At 39.5% G+C, this 22,161-nt stretch overlaps 1 protein-coding gene across 4 annotated transcripts in view; it reads left to right on the forward strand.

Moving 5' to 3' along the window:
* Positions 1-22,161, forward strand: part of LOC132155824 (latent-transforming growth factor beta-binding protein 4-like) — a 94,721-nt gene that overhangs the window by 46,071 nt on the left and 26,489 nt on the right. For all 4 annotated transcript variants that reach the window (XM_059564534.1, XM_059564535.1, XM_059564533.1 and 1 more), the window contains 6 exons: positions 2,011-2,175; positions 11,269-11,712; positions 11,789-11,896; positions 15,250-15,378; positions 16,791-16,916; positions 17,022-17,141. In XM_059564534.1, coding sequence (XP_059420517.1) covers positions 2,011-2,175; positions 11,269-11,712; positions 11,789-11,896; positions 15,250-15,378; positions 16,791-16,916; positions 17,022-17,141 — 1,092 coding nt within the window. The remainder of the gene's footprint in view (positions 1-2,010; positions 2,176-11,268; positions 11,713-11,788; positions 11,897-15,249; positions 15,379-16,790; positions 16,917-17,021; positions 17,142-22,161) is intronic.

Raw genomic sequence — 22,161 nt, forward strand, 5'->3', positions numbered from 1 at the left:
GAGCTGCATGTTTGTAAGAAACATATCCATCATTTAGATGTTTTTAACTTTAAAATGCATGTCCATAATTCAGAAAAATGCCTCCTCCATTGAAAAATTGGTCTGGTATTAATCAGGAGAGAAATCTGCACAGATCAAGCACTGTTTACAAGCCAAAAACTCCATATGTGGGTGGATTCTTATGTGAGAGACAACAGGAGATGGACTTTTTAACTGGAGGTTAAAATGTTATTATGGATTATGGACTCGTATTTTAGATGGACGCAATAGTTTGGAGTTAAAAGAGTCTTAATGCTGGATTTGATTAATCTTTTGTCTTCTCCAGTTGTTAACTGATGGACTGGAGTGCTGTGGATTATTGTGATGTTTTTATCAGCTGTTTGGACTCTCATTCTGACGGCACCCATTCACAAGTGATGCAAAGCTACATTTCTCCAAATCTGATGAAGAAACAAACTAATCTTGATCTTGGTTGGCCTAAGGATGAAAACATTTTCAGCAAATGTTCATTTTTGGGTGAACTATTCCTTCAGTGCAAGCCAATACAGTACTTTGGATACTTTCAAATCTACACCATAAAGTGAACACAAATGAGTGAAGATTTTGGCTGTGCGGCGCTATACTTTGCCCTTTGACCTGCATATGCATCCTTACATCGAGGCCTATCCTGACTGACCTTTCCTTATTTTCTGGTGTTTTCCCTTCAATTGGGAGCTGCCTCTTTCTGCCTGAGTTTTTGCATCTGGGGAATTCTGTGACTATTTTAATCAGATTTTCTTCTTGTCTGAATCTTTCATGTGACTCTGAGCATGTTCATGTGTGTCAGTCAGGTAAGTGTACATACGTCTGCTGTGTCTGGTCCTGTATATGTGTGATTATGTGCATATTCCTGCAGTAATTTGAGCTGATATGATTCACAGTGGCTCTGTGGCTGATTATTGTATGCCTGGCTCTACTTGAAACTTTGTTTGTGCTGCTAAACCAATCAAAGCATGAAAAGTGTAATGATGAATGTCAATGTGTTATGAGTAGCAGAAATATTTGCTACTTTAGGGTTGTTTTTTAAGTTAGATTTGCACAAGAAACACCCATAACGAAAGCAATCAACTTCAGGGAAAAGTTCACAAAAACATTATTTGATCACATCGTTCCAATGACTTTCTTCTGTGGAACACAAAAGGAGATGATTTGCAGAATGTCCAAGCTGCTCTTTTACACACAATAAAAACAGAAAGTGATTCACACTGCCAAACTCCAAAAATGACAGAAAAAAAAACCACCATTAAAAGTTGTGCACTATATTTTAAGCCATAATAACTAATAATATAATATAATAACTGTATTGCATGTTAATAATGAAAATTAGCCATTTAAGTACACTTAAAAAGATATGCTTTTATGACTTTCTTAAGTACACTTTTAAAAAGTGTAAAATGTCTAATTATAGTTTAACTGTGAAGTACATTATAAATCTTTTTTTTTTCTTTTTTTCATTTAAATGGGTCATAAAGAACTCTCAAGTTCAAGTACACTTGAAAAAAAATACATTTCTTAATTTAAAAAAAACAATATTTTAAGATAATATATCTTGTTATATTATTTTAAATATTTTTTTGTAAATATTTTAATATAATTTTCACTCAAAACTTAATGTAAATCACACGCAATTAAGTGTCTGTAAACATAAGATTAAGTTTACACTTCGGTTTATTCTTTTAAAGCATTATTTCTGTCATAAGTTATCTTAAATTAAAATGTACTTCTTTTCGTAAAGGGTATGTCTTCAGATTTGAGAATTAGAGTATGATTCGTAAATCTATTATTTAATTTTTTTTGAGTGAACTATCCCTTTTAAATTATTATACTATAAGGAGCAGTATAAAATGCTTTTATGTTAAAAAATGAATACATTTTTATTTGCATGCATGATCTTTTGCATGTTGAGATTCACATCCCAACCTGTAATAATCAACTACGTAATGTTGTTCTGTATTGTTTCCCCCTTCATAGCGCAGAAGGTGATTTCGGAGGAGAAGGACCAGTGTTTCCGTATTCTGAACCAGGGCTCCTGTTCTCTGCCCATCCTGAAGAACATCACCAAACAGATCTGCTGCTGCAGTCGAGTGGGCAAAGCCTGGGGCAAGAAGTGTGAGTTATGCCCATACTCTGGCTCAGGTAAGAGACCTTTCAGACATTCAAAGAATAGTCTTTTCCTTTCAAACAACTGCACTGGAATGAACATCTTTAATGCAGAAGTTTTGACAAGGAGTAGTAAGAAGGCTGGAGGACAGCACTGAGAACGTACTCGGTTACTAAACGTAACCTCGGTTCTCTCTAGAAGAGCGAACGAGTACTGCGTCTTAGCTAAGACGCTACGGGAAAAGTCTCTTTTCACGAAATACTGAAGCAAAAAATTATCCTTAATTTTGTATTTTTGTAAAGCGCATTTGCAGCAGTACACAGCCATAGACGAGATGGCTCGTTCGCTCATTGGCTTGTTCTATGGCAACTGCACAGCCTATCGAGCGCAGGCTGATGCTACATCAGACCAATAAGGGCGCTTCGCGCCCTTCTTGCCACTTCCCGCCGAAACAGGTGTGGCCCAACCTATAAAAGGAGCTCGAAAAGGCTGACTCACCTGATTTATTTCATCGCCGAAGCGAACCGGAGTGAATCGTACGCACGGCAGAGAACACAGTACTCGTTCGCTCTTTTAGAGAGAACCGAGGTTACGTTTAGTAACCGAGTACGTTCTCTTATGAGAGCTCTCTCGTACTGCGTCTTAGCTAAGACGCTACGTGAACCCAATGTAAAACGCCGTGCGCGCAGGGATCACACACACCACTAAACCTGAAGCAACGCCCAGGATTTACAGTGCACAGTCACCTGAGGGACTCACAGAGAGTCCAGGACAGAAAAGGGAAAAAGTCCTCCGTTCTATATCTAGCAGCATCCATAGATGCGGCAATATGACATCACACAGCCGAGGCAAGGCCTGACCAATGTGGCAATGCGGGTCTTACGCAATACTGCCCATATAACAGTCGGCAGCGCATAGCGCTCGTGAACTCAGAATTCCCCTCAGGGCCCTGATTCGACTATACCGACAACAGCCTTGCTTGCAAGGCGGGGACCTCCAGGTTATAGAACCTGATAAATGTAGACGGCGAGGCCCAACCTGCCGCCATACATATATCCTGCAAGGAGATCCCAGTAGACCACGCCCACGACGAGGTGACGCCTCTTTTGGAGTGTGCTCTGACGCCCAACGGGCACTGAAGGCCCCTGGAAGCGTAAGCTAACGCTATGGCGTCAAATTTCCATCTGGATAGAGTCTGTCTCGAAACAGCCATTCCCTTGGAACGTCCACCGAACGAGACAAACAGCTGCTCCATCTGCCGAAAGGCAGCAGAGCGAGACACATAAGCTCTTAAAACCCTGACAGGGCAAAGAAGACTCGAGTCTCCATCCTCCCCTGACACCGGCAGGGCAGACAGGGCAATAACCTGAGCCCGAAACGGTGTGTTGAGGGATTTCGGCACATAACCGTGCCTAGGTTTGAGTATGACTCTTGAGTCATTGGGCCCAAACTCCAAGCACAACTGGCTCACCGAGAGCGCGTGCAAATCACCCACATGCTTCACAGAAGCGAGAGCCAACAAGAATACTGTCTTGAACGACAGATGCTGAAGGCTAACCGATTATATAGGCCCAAAAGGGGGACCCTTCAAGGCCTCCAAAACCGCCGCGAGGTCCCACATAGGGACTGACGGAGGTCTGGGAGGATTCAGCCTCCTAGCTCCTCTGAGGAACCGGATGACTAAATCGTTCCTTCCTATTGACTGACCGGACGCCGTTTCAGAAAACGCCGCGATGGCCGCCACATAAACTTTGAGCGTAGATGGAGCTCTGCCCTTATCCAACAGCTCCTGTAGGAAGGAGAGGACCTCCGTCACCTCACAACTAAGGGGTGAATAACCTCGAGCTGTGCACCAGCTGGAGAACACCGACCACTTCGAGGCATACAGACGTCGTGTCGACGGAGCTCTAGCCTGAGTGATGGTATTTAGCACTCCCACTGCGAGATCAGCGGGTAACCGTTGAGCGCCCACACATGGAGGGACCACAACTCCGGTTGAGGGTGCCAAATCGAGCCCCTGGCCTGCGAGAGGAGATCCCTCCTCAACGGTACCGGCCACGGGGCGACATCTGCTAACTGCATCAAATCTGGGAACCATGGTTGGTTCTTCCAAAGAGGTGCTACAAGCAGTATTGAACATCTCGTTTCTCTCACCCGTTCTATCACCTGCGGAAGGAGGGAGACGGGAGGGAACGCATAAAGCGGGCAGCACGGCCATCTCCGTGACAGCGCGCTTTCGTTCTTGGAAAAGAACGGGAGGCAGTGAGCGTTTTCGTGGGACGCAAAGAGGTCCACCTCCGCCATGCCAAATCTCTCCCACAACAGCCGGACTGTTTGCGGGTGTAGAGACCATTCGCCTGTAGGAACATTGCCTCTGGACAGCCTGTCTGGACCCAGATTCTGCAGTCCAGGCACATGCACTGCTCTCAGCGAGCGCACGTTGGCAACCATACAGGCTTGCGCATTGCAAAAAAAACGCTGAAACAGTCACAATCTCTGGAACTGAAACAGCGGCGCGCTTAGGTGAGAGCCCGGCCGCAGCGGAACTCAGCATCACACAGCAGGCTTTAGATGGCAACACCGCTTTTGCCGCCGTCCAGCAGAGGGCGGACAAAGGTGCGTCGCTATCGCCTGTTCCACCGGCGGAAGTGAGTGGTAGTTCCTCTTTTTAGCATCATCAGTGTGGAGAATGCTAGTGAGACTGAATATGGAGCGTTCCAAGCCTTCGCCACCTCTTCGTGAAGCTCAGGAAGAAATGAGGCGGGCTTTGAGAAGTACGCTCATCCGAAAGGGAAATACCATCCAGCCGGGAACGAGAGAGGGGGGGGGCGCTGGTGCAAACCACTCGCGGCCGAGACTCATCGCGGCCAACATGAGCATTCGCCCCGGCTCCTTCTCGATGTCAGCTCATCTGCTGGGCTTCTGAGCAGAAGGCGCGAGATCCTCGGAGCTCGCCCAGCCCTCACTGCCCGAAGCTAGCAGAGAGCGCGTGTCCTCTTCCCCCGACGCGGCCCTGAGATCGACTTCCTCGGACGACGCGCCGGCAAACAGCGGGCGCTGCCCACCGGGAAGCGATGCAGGGGGGGCCGGTGAAGCAGGGCGAACCGGCAAGCTCGGTTGAGCTGAAGACGGTTCCGGAATCCGCTGGAAGCGATGCTTTTACGGTGCCTCAGCGCAGCGGAGAATGCAGGCTCAGAGAAAAAGGCCAGGCGAGTCCTCAGAGTCACCATGGCAACAGCTCGCAGTGGGGGCATCCGCCGTCCATCCCAGGCAGGAGACACAGATGACGTACCGGTCTCCCTCGCTGAGTGGGGCTCTGACGAGCCGCAGGAAGGCATCTTAAAAAAGACGCGAGCTCTTTTACGAGTGTGTCGCAGGGCGAACACACACACACACATAAAGAACAGCTTGGATATAACAGAATTGAAAGGATATAGGCGCCGGATAGCGCAGCAGGAACGGCAGTGGAAGGTGGCGATGCCAGCAGCTTCAGAATGGCTCGTCCTGCTGATGTGCTTTCTCAGACGGCGCTTGCTTCCTCCGTAATCCAGCGATGCGTGAGCTTCGCTGAAGAGATGAAAAATCAGGTGAGTCAGCCTTTTCGAGCTCCTTTTATAGGTTGGGCCACACCCGTTTCGGCGGGAAGTGGCAAGAAGGGCGCGAAGCGCCCTTATTGGTCTGATCTTGCATCAGCCTGCGCTCGATAGGCTGTGCAGTTGCCGCAGAACAAGCCAATGAGCGAACGAGCCGTCTCGCCTATGGCTGTGTACTGCTGCAAATGCACTTTACAAAAATACAAAATTAAGGATAATTTTTTGCTTCAGTATTTCGTGAAAAGAGACTTTTCCTGTAGCGTCTTAGCTAAGACGCAGTACGAGAGAGCTCTCGTAAGAGAACTTTACAGTGTTGGTACAGAATACTGAAACAACATGATTTGGTTTTTACACAAAGAGTCCAAATGTTCCTCAGCTTTTCTGCCCAACCCATACCACCAGCAATATTTCTCTGAAAATTCCAATTCAATTCAATTCAATAAATTTATTGCAATGTCAACAAGTTGATAGGAATTTGTCTTGGTACAACTCTCAGACGTAAATAACCTAAAAGGCAAACATCATAAGTACAAAAAAACAGACAATGTTCACCAACAATACCCAACAACCAGTAAGACATTAGACCAAAACCCCGCTGAAAAAAGACAATACCCCTCGGCAGAGAAAGTGCACAGTGCATATACGTAGTTGATAAAGTGCTGCTAGCAGTGCAAGTTCAGATGTCTGATAGCCAGAGGGTAAGTGCTGTCTCTGAAAATTGATGTGGAAGTCTTAAAGCTCCTATATCTTCTTCCTGAAGGAAGAGATGGTGAGCAGGGTGAGAGTGGTCCGCTAAGATGTTTTTAGCCTTACTGATTATTCTGGTGGAGAAAAGTGAAGAAAGTGAAGGGAGACTAAAGCCTATAATTTTTGATGCGCTGTGTACTACTCTTTCCATCCTAGTTTTGTCCTGAGCGGTTGTGTGACCGAACCAGACAAGCATGGAAAAAGTGAGCACGCTTTCAATAGTTGACCTATAAAAATGGGTCATGGCAACTCGGCTGACTCTAAACTTTTTGAGCTGCTGCAGAAAGTGGAGTCGCTGGTGAGCTTTACTTCCTTCTAAAATCCTTCTAAAATCCACAACCAGTTCCTTGGTTTTTGAGATGTTAAGTATCAAGTTATAGCTTTGGCAACATTTCACCAGCCCCTTCACTTCTCTACGGTAGTCAGATTCATCACCGTTAGTAATAAGACCAACTACAGAGGTATCGTCAGCAAACCTAAGCAACAAAACTGAACTGGTGTGTGATTGACAGAATTGTGTGTATAAAGAGTACAGAAGTGGGGACAGGACGCAGCCCTGAGGGGCGCCAGTGTTCAAAAACTTTGACTGTGAGACGTAATCACCCATTTTAACCACCTGCTTCCTATCGCATGGAAAGTTGAAAATCCATTTGCAAAGTGATGCTCCTGTAAAGTGTTGATCAGCTTCACAGGAACGATGTTGAACGCAGAGCTAAAGTCCACAAAGAGGACACGTACATATGTAGATTTTAACTCCAGATGTTGAAGAATAGAGTGCAAACAGAGTGAAACTGCATCATCAACACTCCTATTTGCTCTATAAGCAAATTGTTGGGGGTCAAGTGAAATAATGGACAGGTGTTTACATATCAAACGAAGTTAAGCCCACAGGCCTATAATCATTAAGGCACGAGATTCTATTTTTCTTTTGAACTGGAATGATCACAGCAGATTTAAAACAAGCAGGCACAATACCAAGTTGGAGAGACCAGTTAAAGATGAAAGTGAGGACAGATGTTAATTGATCAGCACAGTCTCTTAAAGTGGCAGTTCTTACACCGTCAGGCCCCGCCGCCTTCCTAATGTTCTGCTGACGGAGCAAGATAATTACATCATGCTCCGAGATAATGGGCGGAGGGTCACCCTGCTCTCTGTCGCAGGAGGGGGGCAGTGGATTTCTGCTATCAAAACGACAGTAGAAGTCATTAAGCCTCCCAGGAAGAGAAGGGTCACTGACTTGAGCATGGTGTTTGATCTTATAGTCAGTAATGTCCTGAAGCCCACGCCAGACACCTTTGATGTCATTTGCATATAGTTTATTTTCAAGCTTAGCTTTAACACAGCTCGCTGAAATTCATATTTCAGTAATTTGAATTGTACCATATCACCACTCTTAAAAGCAGCCTGTTTTTGCTTACATAGCACTCTCAATACATTATTAAACCAGGGCTTACTGTTATTAAAGACATGAACAGCTCCTGTAGGAATACAAACACTCTCACAAAATTAAATATAGGATGTGACGGTATCAGTAAAGATGTTAATATCCTGACCATCAGACCAAAAATTACTCCATATCGTGGAGTCTAAGCAGTCCTGTAATGTGTCTATGGCTTGTGGGGACAATTTCCTAAAAAGTTTGACAGTTGGTTTAGCCACTTTAAGTTTCTGGCGATATTTTGGTATAAGAAAAATAGTGTTGTGGTCGGACTCATCCAAAGGGGCCCTGGCTACAGCATCAAATGCCTTTAGAAATAGAAGAATAGCATTGATCCAGTGTTTTATCCTCCCTAGTAGTGATCTGGATTTGGGGTTTGTATCTGGGGAGTGCCTTCCTCAAGGAGACATGGTTAAAAACACCCAGCACAAACATGGCAGCGTCGGGATTGTTGTTTTCAACCTCTGTGATATTATCTACAAGTGGCTGCAGAGCAGCCGGAACAGAGGCGTCTGGGGGAATATAAATAACCATCAGGACAACAGAAGAAAACTCTCGAGGCAAGTAGAAGGGCTTACATATCACAGTGAGAGACTCCAACTCTGGAGAGCAGGTTTGTGACAAGTTTTTGCAGTCCGAACACCAGTTGCTATTGTTTTAGCAGCCAACCCCACCTCGACGTAGTTTTTGTGAGCATGCAGTGCGGTCTGCATGATGTAGATAAAAGTCTGCTAGTTTTAACATGGAGTCCGGGAAACTTTCAGCCAACCAGGTCTCAGACAGGCAGATAGCGGCGGCGTCCCTGAAGTCTCTCTGTGTACGAATAAGCATAGAAAGTTCATCCATTTTTTTTTCCAGGGAGCGGACATTGGAAAGAATCAGGCTAGGTAGAGCTAGGCGGTAGATGTGATGCCTAAGCCGGACAATAGCGCCACCCCTCACACCCCGCTTCCGAGTCTTCCAGCACTGTTTAATCCGCTCCTTATGTAGTTGGCATTTCGGCGGTAGATCGGGCAGGAAAATGGGCATGCTGTCCCGAATTTGAAGTAATGCAGACCTGTCATACTGAACAATACCAAGGCTGGGTTCTAGGAACGTGCAGGACAACACCAAACAAACACACAAAACAGAGAGTAGTACCAAGTCGCCATTGAGCGGCGCCATTATGCTTATAGCACATAGTTGTATGGAGGGATATCAAAGCAGTTGGAATTTACTGTGTCATTTATCTTCATTTAAATATAACATGTTGAGGTTCTAGCATTGTCCAGATGACCCTCAATGTTCCTGGCTCGATTAAAAAAAAACGACTTTTACTGTTCAAGGTTAGGGATAGATGTGTTTTTCAACTGTGTCCATTTCAGTGAATTATGTCTTTTTTATTAGAATTATTTTTTATTATCTATTACTCCCCTGAGAACATGAATTGTGCTTAACTTTATTGAATGTGTAGTGTACTTTAAATCTTAAAAGTATATTTAAAGAACTGTACTTGCAGATAATATAATATTAATGAAATAAAAGGCCAAAAAATTGCATTTTGTAATAGTCCAATTATTTTATTTATTTTAAAGTACATTTAAAATAACAATCGCTTGTCGTGCACACATATAGTTCAAATATACTTATATAACTTAATTATTACCTATGAGTAATTAGTAATTACAAATATATTTAAATGCATGAATTGTGTAAGTTTAAATAGAAATGGCTTTAAAGTATGTAACTAACAATTATAAATGTCCCTTATGAAAAAGAAGTACCCTGTACCCTGTTCCCTGTATCCGTGTTTCTTTGCTTTGCCTTGGAGGCGTCGTGAAAACAGAGTTGAGGATCCAAATACAGGCTTTATTATAGAGAGTGGTCAAACAGGCAGAGTCCAGTTCCAGCAAACAATAATGTCCCAGGCAAAGACAAAGAGGAATCCGTAAACAGGCAAAGGTCAGGGCAGGCGGCAAAACAATCATAAACCAGATAAACAGTCCAAGGTCAAAAACAAGGAGACAAAGCAAAGAAACACACATACAGGGAACAGGGTACAGGCTAAACAATAATCAGCAAAGTGTGTGTGGATGTGTGCAACCTTTATAATGCAAGACTGATGAGGTGTTTAGAGACAGGTGATTGCAATTGATGAGGAGTCCTGGCAAAGGATTATGGGAAATGGAGTCCAGGGTGAAGTGGCAAGAGTCTGGAATGGAGTGCCCTCTAATGAAGCTCACGGGCACTACAGCTAGAGATCGTGACATTCACGCTGGTTTTAGCTTATTTTTTACTGAATTAACTGGTTTTATCTGGTATTAACTGGATTAGTAAAGAAACATGCTAACAACATGCTAGCAACTTGCTAATCAGGCTAGAAACATGCTTTTAACATGGTTTTAAAGTGGTTTTGCCCACTGTCACGCAGCTCTTAGCTGGTTTTTAGCTGTTTTTTTTTTAGTATTTACTGAATCAATTTGTTTTAGCTGGTTTTCATAGAAACATGCTAACAACATGCTAGTAACTTGCTAATCAGGCTAGAAACATGCTTTTGAACATACTTTTAAAGTGGTTTTGGCCACTTGTCACGCTGGTCTTCAGCTGTTTTTTTTTTTTACTGAATCAACTGGTTTTAGCTGGATTAGCATAGAAACATGCTAACGACATGCTAGTAACCTGTTAATCAGGCTAGAAACATGTTAAAAGTGGTTTTAGGCACTGCCATGCTGGTCTTAGCTGGTTTTTAGCTGTGTTTTTTTTACTGAATCAACTGGTTTTAGCATAGAAACATGCTAATAACATGCTAGTGAAAGTAACGTGACATTCAGCCAAGTATGGTGACTCATCATCATTAAGTCAAATTGTATTGTCTTCAAGTCTTAAAACCTTTAAACTTAAAGCTTTTTAAAACTTTCTGGTTAGGGTTTTTCAAATCAACTTAATGTTTGTCTAGTTGTATTAAATATGCATTTGTAGTGTACTGCAAATCTTAAAATTATTATTTTATTTTTGTTTTGTTTTTGTTTTTAAAGAGAGACACTGTCATGACTGTTTCTTAACATACTTAAGTAAACTTAGAAAATGCACTTTGTATTAACTTTTTACTCTAAAGTACACTTTATATTGTTATTTTTAATAATCTTTTGTCATGTTTAATTTAACTTTGATGTATTGACTAACATATTAAACAAATGTGAAGTACATATAATTTGCTTTGTAGTTTGTCTGTCTTTGTTTAAAAAACACTAGTTGAGTTTGTTCTGTTGTCCCGGTTGAATTGAAAGTTTCTGACTTGATTAAGAAACAAAATATGTGACTCCATTGGACTTTTTACAGGTTTTAAGCATAACCTAACTTTATATCCACAGCTGCCTTCAAAGAGATCTGTCCTGCTGGACCGGGTTACCATTATTCCGCTTCGGCTGTCAAGTTTAACCAGAGGCTAGCCGAGATGCTTGACACTGGCGGGCCTCCCCTGGTCTCCGAAAATGGCCGCACATCCACCAAGGAAATAGTATCCCAACCCGAAAGCTCCAGGACTCACTCTGTAATCTCACAGTCAACCCGAAGCCAACAAGTGCCATATTCGCCGACCAACACGCAGACCATCCGAGTCCAGCAGAGTCCTACAAGACCACAGCAAGCTGACACGGGTTCACAGACCGGTTCGGTAATCATTATAACTCAACCAAAACCAAACCTGTCAACAAGTGGTGGCTTTCAAACCACAAATGCCAGACCTCAGCAGCCTGTCAGCATCCATCCTGGGAGCACAGCCACTGCAACCAGGCAGCCGGCCAGAGTGAACACACGTGAGCCACCGAAATTCTTATTAACAGATTTATTAAAACCCACAGATGTTTTTGATTCAGTCTTAATTGTTTACAGCTGTTGTACGGACACAAACCAGCCGGCCCTGGGTTAACAGACAGCCGGTATCACCAGTCAGACCTCCTCCTGTACCGGCTACAACCCAACCACTTCCAACTAGACAAGGTAAGCCACCGGAGGGACTAGTGAGAATTAAGTACACTTAAAGGGTTAGTTCACCAAAAAATGAAAATTATGTCATTAATAACTCACCCTCATGTCGTTCCAAACCCGTAAGACCTCCGTTCATCTTCGGAACACAGTTTGAGATATTTTAGATTAATTCCAAGAGCTCTCAGTCCCTCCATTGAAACTGTGTGTACGGTATACTGTCCATGTCCAGAAAGGTAAGAAAAACATCATCAAAGTAGTCCATGTTACATCAGAGGGTCAGTTAGAACTTTTTGAAGCATCGAAAATACATTTTGGTCCAAAAATAGCAAAAACTACGACTTTATTCAGCATTGTCTTCTCTTCCGTGTCTGTTGTGAGAGAGTTCAAAACACAAGAGTTCAATGATATCTTCTTGAACCAGTTCACCAAATCGAACTGAATCGCTTGGAACGATTCTCGTCTCCAATACGCATTAATCCACAAATGACTTAAGCTGTTAACTTTTTTAATGTGGCTGACACTCCCTCTGAGTTCAAACAAACCAATATCCCGGAGTAATGCATGTACTCAAACAGTACACTGACTGAACTGCTGTGAAGAGAGAACTGAAGATGAACACCGAGCTGAGCCAGATAACGAACAAAAGATTGACTCGTTCTCGAGTCAAGAACTGGTTGCATCGGTTTTCGGATCAACAGTAGTGATGGGAAGTTTGGTTCTTTTCCGCTAACCGATTCTTATGGACATTTCAATTCAATAAACCGGTTGAAGAAAATGGTACATCGGTTCTTTTGCGCTCGACGTAATGACGTCATTTGTGATGATTGCCCTGGTTCAGTTCAATTTGGTTAACTGGTTCAAAAAGATCCAGTTACATCGAATGATTCGTTCCCAAACCGGATAAGACATACTGCTTTGTTTTGAACTCTCTCACAACAGACACGGAAGAGAAGACGATGCTGAATATAGTCGTAGTTTTTGCTATTTTTGGACCAAAATGTATTTTCGATGCTTCAAAAAATTCTAACTGACCCTCTGATGTCACATGGACTACTTTGATGATGTTTTTCTTACCTTTCTGGACATGGACAGTAGACCGTACACACAGCTTCAATGGAGGGACTGAGAGCTCTTGGACTAAATCTAAAATATCTTAAACTGTGTTCCGAAGATGAACGGCGGTCTTACGGGTCTGGAACGACATGAGGGTGAGTTATGAATGACATAATTTTCATTTTTCGGTGAACTAACCCTTTAAGTATTAAAATAATATACTTAAGTGTGAATCGAATGTAATGCTTTATATGCTTTTCAATGCATGTTACTTACAATTAAATGAAAATGTATTATAGTTCAAATGGATACTAAATGCATTTGTGACCCACTTAGTAGAAGTAGAATTTCAGTAAATATTTATATGTCATTTCATAATTACTTTTATTGTTTTTTAAAATATATAGATAAAGTTACTGCTGAATGTACTGACACACAATTTAAAATATACTTTAATGTCCTTTCTATTGAAACCTTTATGTCATGTACTTAAATACATTTGTAATTCCACACATGTAGTAATAAAGTTGCAATTTAGTACATTTAAAATATGTTAACTTTAAATGTAATATGAAATAACACTATACATGCATTATAATTAAGTACTCAAATGTGCTTTAGTCTGTTCATCAAAATAAGTGTATTTTCTTTAGGATGATAAAAGATTATTAAAAAATAATGATTTAAAATATATTTTAAATTAATACTGTTAACTTGATATCATTACAAAAAGTGTACTTAAGTGTATTAATAAACAGTTATGAAAGTTGACATAACGTATTTTAATGTAATTTCTATGGAAACTTGTATGTATTTGTAAGTACACCTTTGTAATGATGTTGTAAATAAGAACATTTTAAATATATTAGCTTTTAATGTGATATCAAATAACACACTAAAGTTAAAAATATAATCAAGTACGTTACATGTGCTTTGGCATGTAAGTCAACACATCTAAATAAAATAAGATTGTTAAAAGGATTTTTGAAGGATTGTGTGACTGGAGTAATGATGCAAAAAATTCTGTTTGAAAGTCCGCTTTGATTGTACTTAATAAACGGTTTAACTGGACTCGCAAGTGGATATTAAATTATGTTGTGGGTTAATTAAAAATATTCTAAATAAACTACAAACATAAAATGATATACATTTATTTTGTCCTCACATCTTTTCTTGTAACTCTTCCCTCTCAGTGACAAACCTGACAGAACGGCTCATTATGCAGCTCATTATGCAGCTCATTATGCAGGCCTTTGTCTTCTCAGGTGTAAATCAGAATGATATTCATGATAGTTGACGCCTACTCGCATATGACTTTTGCCAAAAAAAAAAAGTGTTTTAGAAAATTTAAATCAATATATTGTTTTCTGTGAGTGAGTAAACAAGATGATTTTCACATAATTTAGAAAGAAAAATTCTAGGCTACAAGCTCCATTTCTCAAAAGTCCGGGGAACCATTGTTCTTTATGTGTTTTATGGCCTTATTCAAGTGATTTAACATTTTTAGTTTTTCACTAACCACGCATAAAAAAATGTTTTTCTCAAAAACACAATCATGTATATACATGCTGCTCACATATTATTATAGCCCAGTTTGTGCTGATTACAATGAGATTAGACTTTAGCCATTTGGATATTTATAAGAAACTGAAAAAAAGCACAAATGTCAGGGCATGACAAAACTTCTCCAGGCCCCAAAAATACCCTTAGACTCCAGAGGGTTAAGCACATTTCTCGACTGAATTTTGGGGCTCTGCTTTTCACTGCTGTTCTCGATCTGTTATTTATTGTCAAATGTTGTTGGGCAAGATGTATTCACATGAAAGTGAAGTTGTTCCTCAGGATGTTGGTCTTAAAACAAAACGATCAAACAGACCAGAACTTCAACGAGACAGACTATAGTTACAGTGACTTGTTGATCACTTCTCCAAGAAACTGTAAGCATGCCCAGACAGTTCATCGGCCTGCTCATATAAATGACTGATTTCCAGAGCTGAAGTGACGCCAAATTCATATCAACCTTGAAAAATGCAGGGCTGGATACAAAACTATAATTTCCTCATCATTTGTCTTCAGTGTGATTGTTTGATGAATTTGGTTTGGAGAGGAATGAATAGAATGAAGACAGTCATTTAAGGATCACAGCATACTGCTGAGATTTAGTTAATCTGATTAACTAAACCACATACTGACCTGATATTCATTTTACAAAAGAAAAAGTATTTTAAAAGCATATCATATAACATACATATAGAAATAGCTAATATATAATTGATTTCATCATGACGGCTCCTTTGTGTGTGGTTCCCCAGATGGCCTAGTGTGTGAATCGAGACCTCAGCTGTGCGGTTCGGGTCACTGTCTTGACCTGCCAGGCGGTCGACACACATGTGTTTGTAACACTGGATATATCTTTAACTCTCAGCAGGGCCACTGCCAAGGTATGAGCCTGTCATTTACTGCATTAATTTAAACGGGAGAAATAAAATAATAACACAGAAGACTTCCACCCTCAGAAAAAAAATATGTAAGGTATCATATCAATGTACTTCCCTTTAAATCATGTAGATATTACATGTTTCTTCCACACCTCCAGACCACCTGCCATTTTTCTGCAGCATATTTAAGATTGTTTTACGTGACTCAAGTATTCCTTATCTCCCCATTGTTGCATCAAAGCTTTTAAGGTCAAAGATCAGAGTGATATTGTTGAGAGGACAGCTCACATATTTATCCATTCAGATTTTTAGTACTTTAACTGTTTTCATTTGTTTTATGCACTTGCTTGACTTTAGACATTACTTGCATAACTAAAAGTCATACATACATAAATACATACGTTAATGTATAACCATATACACACTAGATTTCAACATTTCAACATTTACTACTTTTAATAAATGCTTTAGGAGTATTTTTCTTTGTTAATTTGTTAACTAATCTAGTTAACTAACATTAACAAATGGAACATTATCGTAAGATGCTACCAAAAAAAAAAAAAAAACTTAAACTAAACAAAAATTAGCTTAAATAAAGTGTTTTTATATTTTATTTTATTTTTATGTTAAGGTTAATTTTTTTAAGTAGTTAAACCACTAAAGCTAAATAAATTAAAACTAATAAATAACAAATAATAAAAACTAGAGAAATATTAAAAGCCTAAAAAAAATAACAAAAACATACAATTAAAATTAACAAAACATTTAAGTGAAAACATAAAATATAAAAATAAAACCTTATTTAAAATGGATTTGACAGAATCTATAATAGTACATCAATGATACAAAGATAATATTGACCGTAATACAGAGTCAGAAGAAATCAATGATTAGTCCATCCTCTCTCTCTCTCTTTCTCTCTCTCTCAAGTTCAAGTTCAAGTCTGCTTTATTGTCAATTTCCACATGTACAGTACATACATAGAGAGAATCGAAATTGCGTTACTCTCAGACCCCGGTGCATACAGATAACATTAACATTAAAGCCTAAAAATCTAGATCAAATATAAAATGTAGATACAACTATACAATAAGGGAATGTAAAAAAAAGGCATATAATAAAATTAAACATAAAGTTAAATAAAGCAGCGCAAGGCAAATGACAGATATAGTGCAAATCAATGAAGTGAACAAAAGTGCAGATAAAAGATTTTTAGTGCAAAAAAATCCCTTATTAAAAATATCTTATTTAGTCTGATTAAAGTGACAAGTGACAAAGGGCTCAAGAGCAGTTATTTTATTTAACTGACTGATGAGGTAGTGGAATGACGTCAGTTCCATGGAGAATGAGGTAGTGAGCAGACCAATGCTGCACAAAGAGAAATTTCTCTCTCTCTGTCTCTCTCTCACTAATAGACATAAACGAGTGCGTGCTAACACCCCGTCCGTGTTCTGTGGGTCAGTGTGAGAATACAGCGGGCAGCTTCCGGTGTGTTTGTCCATCAGGATACCAGACCAACTCGCAGCAGACCCTGTGTGTCGGTCAGAAACATCTCATTCTCTCAGTGCGCTGGATAAACACATCCTAATAGCTTGTTTGTAGAATGTTGTGCATGTAATCATTGATGAGATCGATGGGTTCCACAGATTTGGATGAGTGCCGTCAGGTGCCGAATCCCTGTGTTAACGGCCGCTGTGAAAACACACTGGGCAGTTTCAGGTGTTTTTGCAGGACTGGATACAAGCTACAGGGCAACAGCTGCATAGGTAATCATTTTACCCACAATGCTTGCTCACTTTTCCTTTGCTTTGTACCTTTTATCACTTTATTTTAGTAACAAAATTTTATAGTATCCGATATTTTAAGACATTAGTTTAATTACCATTCCATAGTTTGGGGTCAGAAAGGTTTTTTTTTTTTTTTTTAAAGAAATAAAGATTTTTTATTCAACAAGGACACATTAAATGTGAAAAAAGTTTTTGAGCCTTCTATTTATCAAATAATCTTGAAAAAAAAACATGCATCACAGTTTCCACAAAAATATGAACCAGCACAATGGTCTTAAACATTGATAATGATTAGAAATGTTTATTGAGCAGCAAATCAGCATATTAGAATGATTTCTGAAGATCATGTGACACTGAAGACTGGAGGAATGATGCTGAAAATACAGCTGTGCAATCACGGAAATAAATTACATTTGAATATAATAATATTAAAAATACAAACCCTGATTCCAATGTTAATATCAAATGTTGAAAGTGAGACATTTTGATATGTCAAGCCAAATTTTGGCTCATTTTGGATTTCATGAGGGCTACACATTCCAAAAAAGTTTGGACAGGTAGCAATAAGAGGCCGGAAAAGTTAAATGTACATATAAGGAACAGCTGGAGGACCAATTTGCAACTTAGTAGGTCAATTGGGAACATGATTGGGTATAAAAAGAGCCTCTCAGAGTGACAGTGTCTCTCAGAAGTCAAGATGGGCAGAGGATCACCAATTCCCCTAAAGCTGTGTCGAAAATTAGTGGAGGAATATCAGAAAGGAGTTTCTCAGAGAAAAATTGGAGAATCTGGAACAATCTCTGTGCGTAAGGGTCAAGGCCGTAAAACCATACTGGATGCCTGTGATCTTCGGGCCCTTAGACGGCACTGCATCACATACAGGAATGCTACTGCAATGGAAATCACAACATGGGCTTAGGAATACTTCCAGAAAACATTGTCGGTGAACACAATCCACCGTGCCATTCGCTGCTAAAACTCATATTTGACTATAGGTCAAAATAGGTTTTGGATGGAATGATTGATTACTCTGTAAACACTGCTGTTTTTTTACTTCTACATCTGATTTGGTACAATCCTATAACAACAGTCTGTCTCAAATACTTCATACTGTGGCTCTTCTGAAAACCCGCAATGTATCATTTGTTTAACCCTTCTCCTTGGTATACTTCTGAACTCTGCCATCAGAAGGCCTTGGGTTGTCAATTGGAGAGACTGTGCAAAAGAACTGGCCTTGGAGTACATAAGCAGATGTATTTTGAGGATCTGGTTTCCTACAAGGCAGCATTGGAGAGAGCTAAATCATCGTTTTATGCAAACATTATTGCTAATGGACAGTCTAATACAAGGACTTTGTTCAGTAATATTAACAAACTGTTGAAACCTCATGATACTGTTTCACTTTCTCCCAGTCAATATGTGTCCTACTCTAATTTTTTAAACTCTAAGATTGACAGCATACATCAGTGGTTCCCAACCTTTTTAAACTCGCGGCCCACACAGCCAAACACATATGTTTGAGCGGCCCACTGCAAAAATAAATAAACTGACCCCGCTATTGTTGGGTTAATAACTTAGTACTCAGAAGCTAGATTGTTAACTGTATTTATTGAATGAACTAGGGCTGTGCGATATGGACAAAAAAAAACATATCAATTTTGATCAATTTTGCTATTTCGATTTTAATCACAATTTTGACGCACACATGTATGCTTTACAGTCATAAATGCATTTAGGATGAATTTGAAACCTATTTCCAAAAGAAAACCAATTAGAGCTTTATCAAAAAGTTGTAACGTCTCTAGAACAGACATAAGTCAAAATAATCACTATAGTAAAGGTGTAACAACATTTAAAGACTTATGGCAAAAAAATAAATAAATAAATCCCGTCTCCAGGGACTTTTTTTCTTCTTTGCCATGCATTGTTCATAGAGCTCATTAATTGTAGTGGTGCCTCGGGTGTTGAAATAGATTTGTTATACATTATACATGTAGGCCTACTCCGTCTGCAGTGTGTGTACAGTATGTGTATGCGTGCAGAAGCAGCAGAGAGAGCGCGTTAATGTAACGCGAAAGCACATTAAAATAATGCACGAGCGCGAATCTCTTTTCGCATGCAGATTTCCTTTGCTCTGTCACAAAACCAGACGTGCTTGCTCAGATACACGCTGATCTCGCCCGCAGAGAGTGCAAGCAATTAAAACGTGTCTCCTCTCAATCAAACTGTGTCCTGTGCACTCACAACTCTCTCAATGCTCATGTGCTAGATATTAACCCTTGTGCATTGTTCAAATTCACTACCCTTTCGTTATGTTCGGGATGAAAACATTGACTCAATTAAACTGCTGTAAAAATGTGTCAGATTAATATTTTTTCTAATTTTTTTTGCATAAATCTGTTAATCAACTTCAGTCCTGATCAAAACTACCCAATGTTTTTAAAAAATCCAAGATTTTAACTCTTTAATTGCCAAGTTCATAAATGATGTCACTGATTTGTTGAAAAAAAACACACACACAAAATGACTTATTTTCAAAATAAAAGTAATTGTGGCTGGATTTTTTTTTTTTTACTTTTTATAACAGTCTTGGGCATGTCAAAGATTAGTAGAAACATTGGCTTTGATGCATTTTTAGTTTTTGTGCAGCATTAGATTTTAATTTTTTTCTCCCTAATTTGTTGTTGGTGGCTGTTTTTGCCCCATTGACTTCCATTATAACGATTTTTTTTGATTGAAAAGCCATGACACAATATAATCATGCATTCTTGATTGTTTGTGGTTTTTTCCCTTTTGGGAAGAGATAAAATTTGTTAATTTTACAGTTGATCACAAGGTGGGACCATTAACCCTTGCGCACTTACCTTGATGTATTTGAGAAAATCAAAATGTAGACCTCAGCTTTCAGAACTACATGGAGTAAACAAAAGTGTATTTATGCACCTGCTGCCTTTTGATGATGGTGATAAGTATAGACTAAACAAAAGCAAAGTACGTGGATTTAAACACTTGCATGCCATCGTGCTGGTCATTTAATGGTGAGAAGAGCAGCAAGCAACACAAGAAAGGGCTTGACTTGTACTGAAGTTTTAGAAATGATTATGCAGCTTGACCCCTCCAGCGAGCTGCAGCTTATTTGAAGTTGGTATTGCATTTTGGTTCATAATACATTATGTTCATAAATTTGATGCAAAGTAGATTTTTTTTTACAGGATTTGAAGGTTTTAAACTGGCTTTACCATCAAGAAAAGACAAGCATTTCACACATAGACCATCCGTACTTTCACCATCAAAAGGCAGCAGGTGCATAAACACACTTCTTTTTTTGTTGTTTACTCCATGTAGTTCTGAGAGCATGAGGTGCATATTTGGATTTTTTCAGATACATCAATGTAAGTGCACAAAGGTCTTTCTCACACCCTCTCTTTCTCTCTCTCTATAATTGTTAAAATACTATAATTTGCTGTTATACTCCATATAACTCCATATACAAGCCAGAAACTGAGTTTTTTTTGTACAGGCCTATCTAAAGGGTTAATGGTCTCACCTAGTGGTCAACTGTAAAAATAACAAATTTTTTTCCTCTTCTCAAAAGGGAAAACCACAAAAAATCAAGAATGCATGATTATATGGTGTCATGGCTTTGCGATCAAAAAATGTCATTATAATGGAAGTCAACGGGGCAAAAACAGCCACCAACAACAAAATTGGGGAGAAAAAATTTTAATCTAATGCTGCACAAAAACCAACAATGCATCAAAGCCAATCTTGTTACTAATCTTTGACATGCCCAAGACTGTGATAAAAGGTTGAAAATAAGTAATTTTGTGTGTTACTTTTTCCCAAATCAGTGACCTCATTTATGAACTTGGTAATTAAAGAGTTAAAATTTTGGATTTTTTTTTTTACATTTGGTAGTTTTGATCAGGACTGAGGTTGATTAATAGATTTATGCAAAAAAATAAAAATAAATATCTGATACATTTTTACAGCAGTTTAATTTAGTGGATGTTTTCATCCACGAACATAACGAAAGGGTAGTGAATTTGCCCAGAGTGTACCGTTGAGTTGTTGAAGAATTTCAAAGCATTTTCCCAAAATATGCGTAAAAATAAGATTTGTCACCAAAAATCATTCCATTAGCTCAAACACAGAGAAAGTTGTGGCCAAAATAAGACTCAACTTTACCCCCTAGTGGACATAAACGTCCCCAACGACGCATAAGGGTTAATTATTTTCGCATGTTTTTATTTCTAGCCTTTTACCGCGTGCAGTGTGAACACTCTGATCCGTTAACATGGGCTCGGAAAAAAGGCGCATCCCAGACAGTGTGTGAACCTGGAGTTAGGCATATGCCCAGTCTGTTCTGTTCTCCCGCTAGGTGCAATGCAAAGCGATTTAGAAATCATGCACTCTCAAATCGTGATTTTATGACTACTTCTATTAAACGCACAGCCCTAGAATGAACTGGCAATGAAGAGAAAATAACTCTGACTGGCACCGCTCAGCAAAACAGGAAAACCAGATCCAGGCAGAGCTCGGCAGTGGGTAGACAGTCAGCGGAGCAAGCAGTCAGGAGGAAATATGTTGAAAGCATTTATGCATGTTTGAATTTGTTGTTCTGTAGCATATGCAGCAAAAATATCTAAGATAAATTGGCGGTTTATTCTTAAACCAATCAGCAAGCTCGAATAGTGGAAGCATAGTTAATTTAATATAATTTTTTTGTTATTTAATTATATATATATTAAATATATTATTATTTATTTTATTAGTAATTGGCGGCACACCTGCAATACCATCGCGGCCCACAGGTTGAAAACCACTGGCATACATTATGAATTAATTTTGAGCTGCCCTCAGTTTATTAAATTACTAAGCAGATCATGAAGTCTAAATTTGCTTTCTTTTGGTTCCCATATCAGTAATATTTCATGTAATCAGTAATATTCAATATTACATTTTTTCACTACGCAGTATTGCTAGACTTCGTCCTTCA

The sequence above is a fragment of the Carassius carassius genome, chromosome 13 (assembly GCF_963082965.1).
Source record: "Carassius carassius chromosome 13, fCarCar2.1, whole genome shotgun sequence".
Classification (NCBI taxonomy): Eukaryota; Metazoa; Chordata; class Actinopteri; order Cypriniformes; family Cyprinidae; genus Carassius; species Carassius carassius.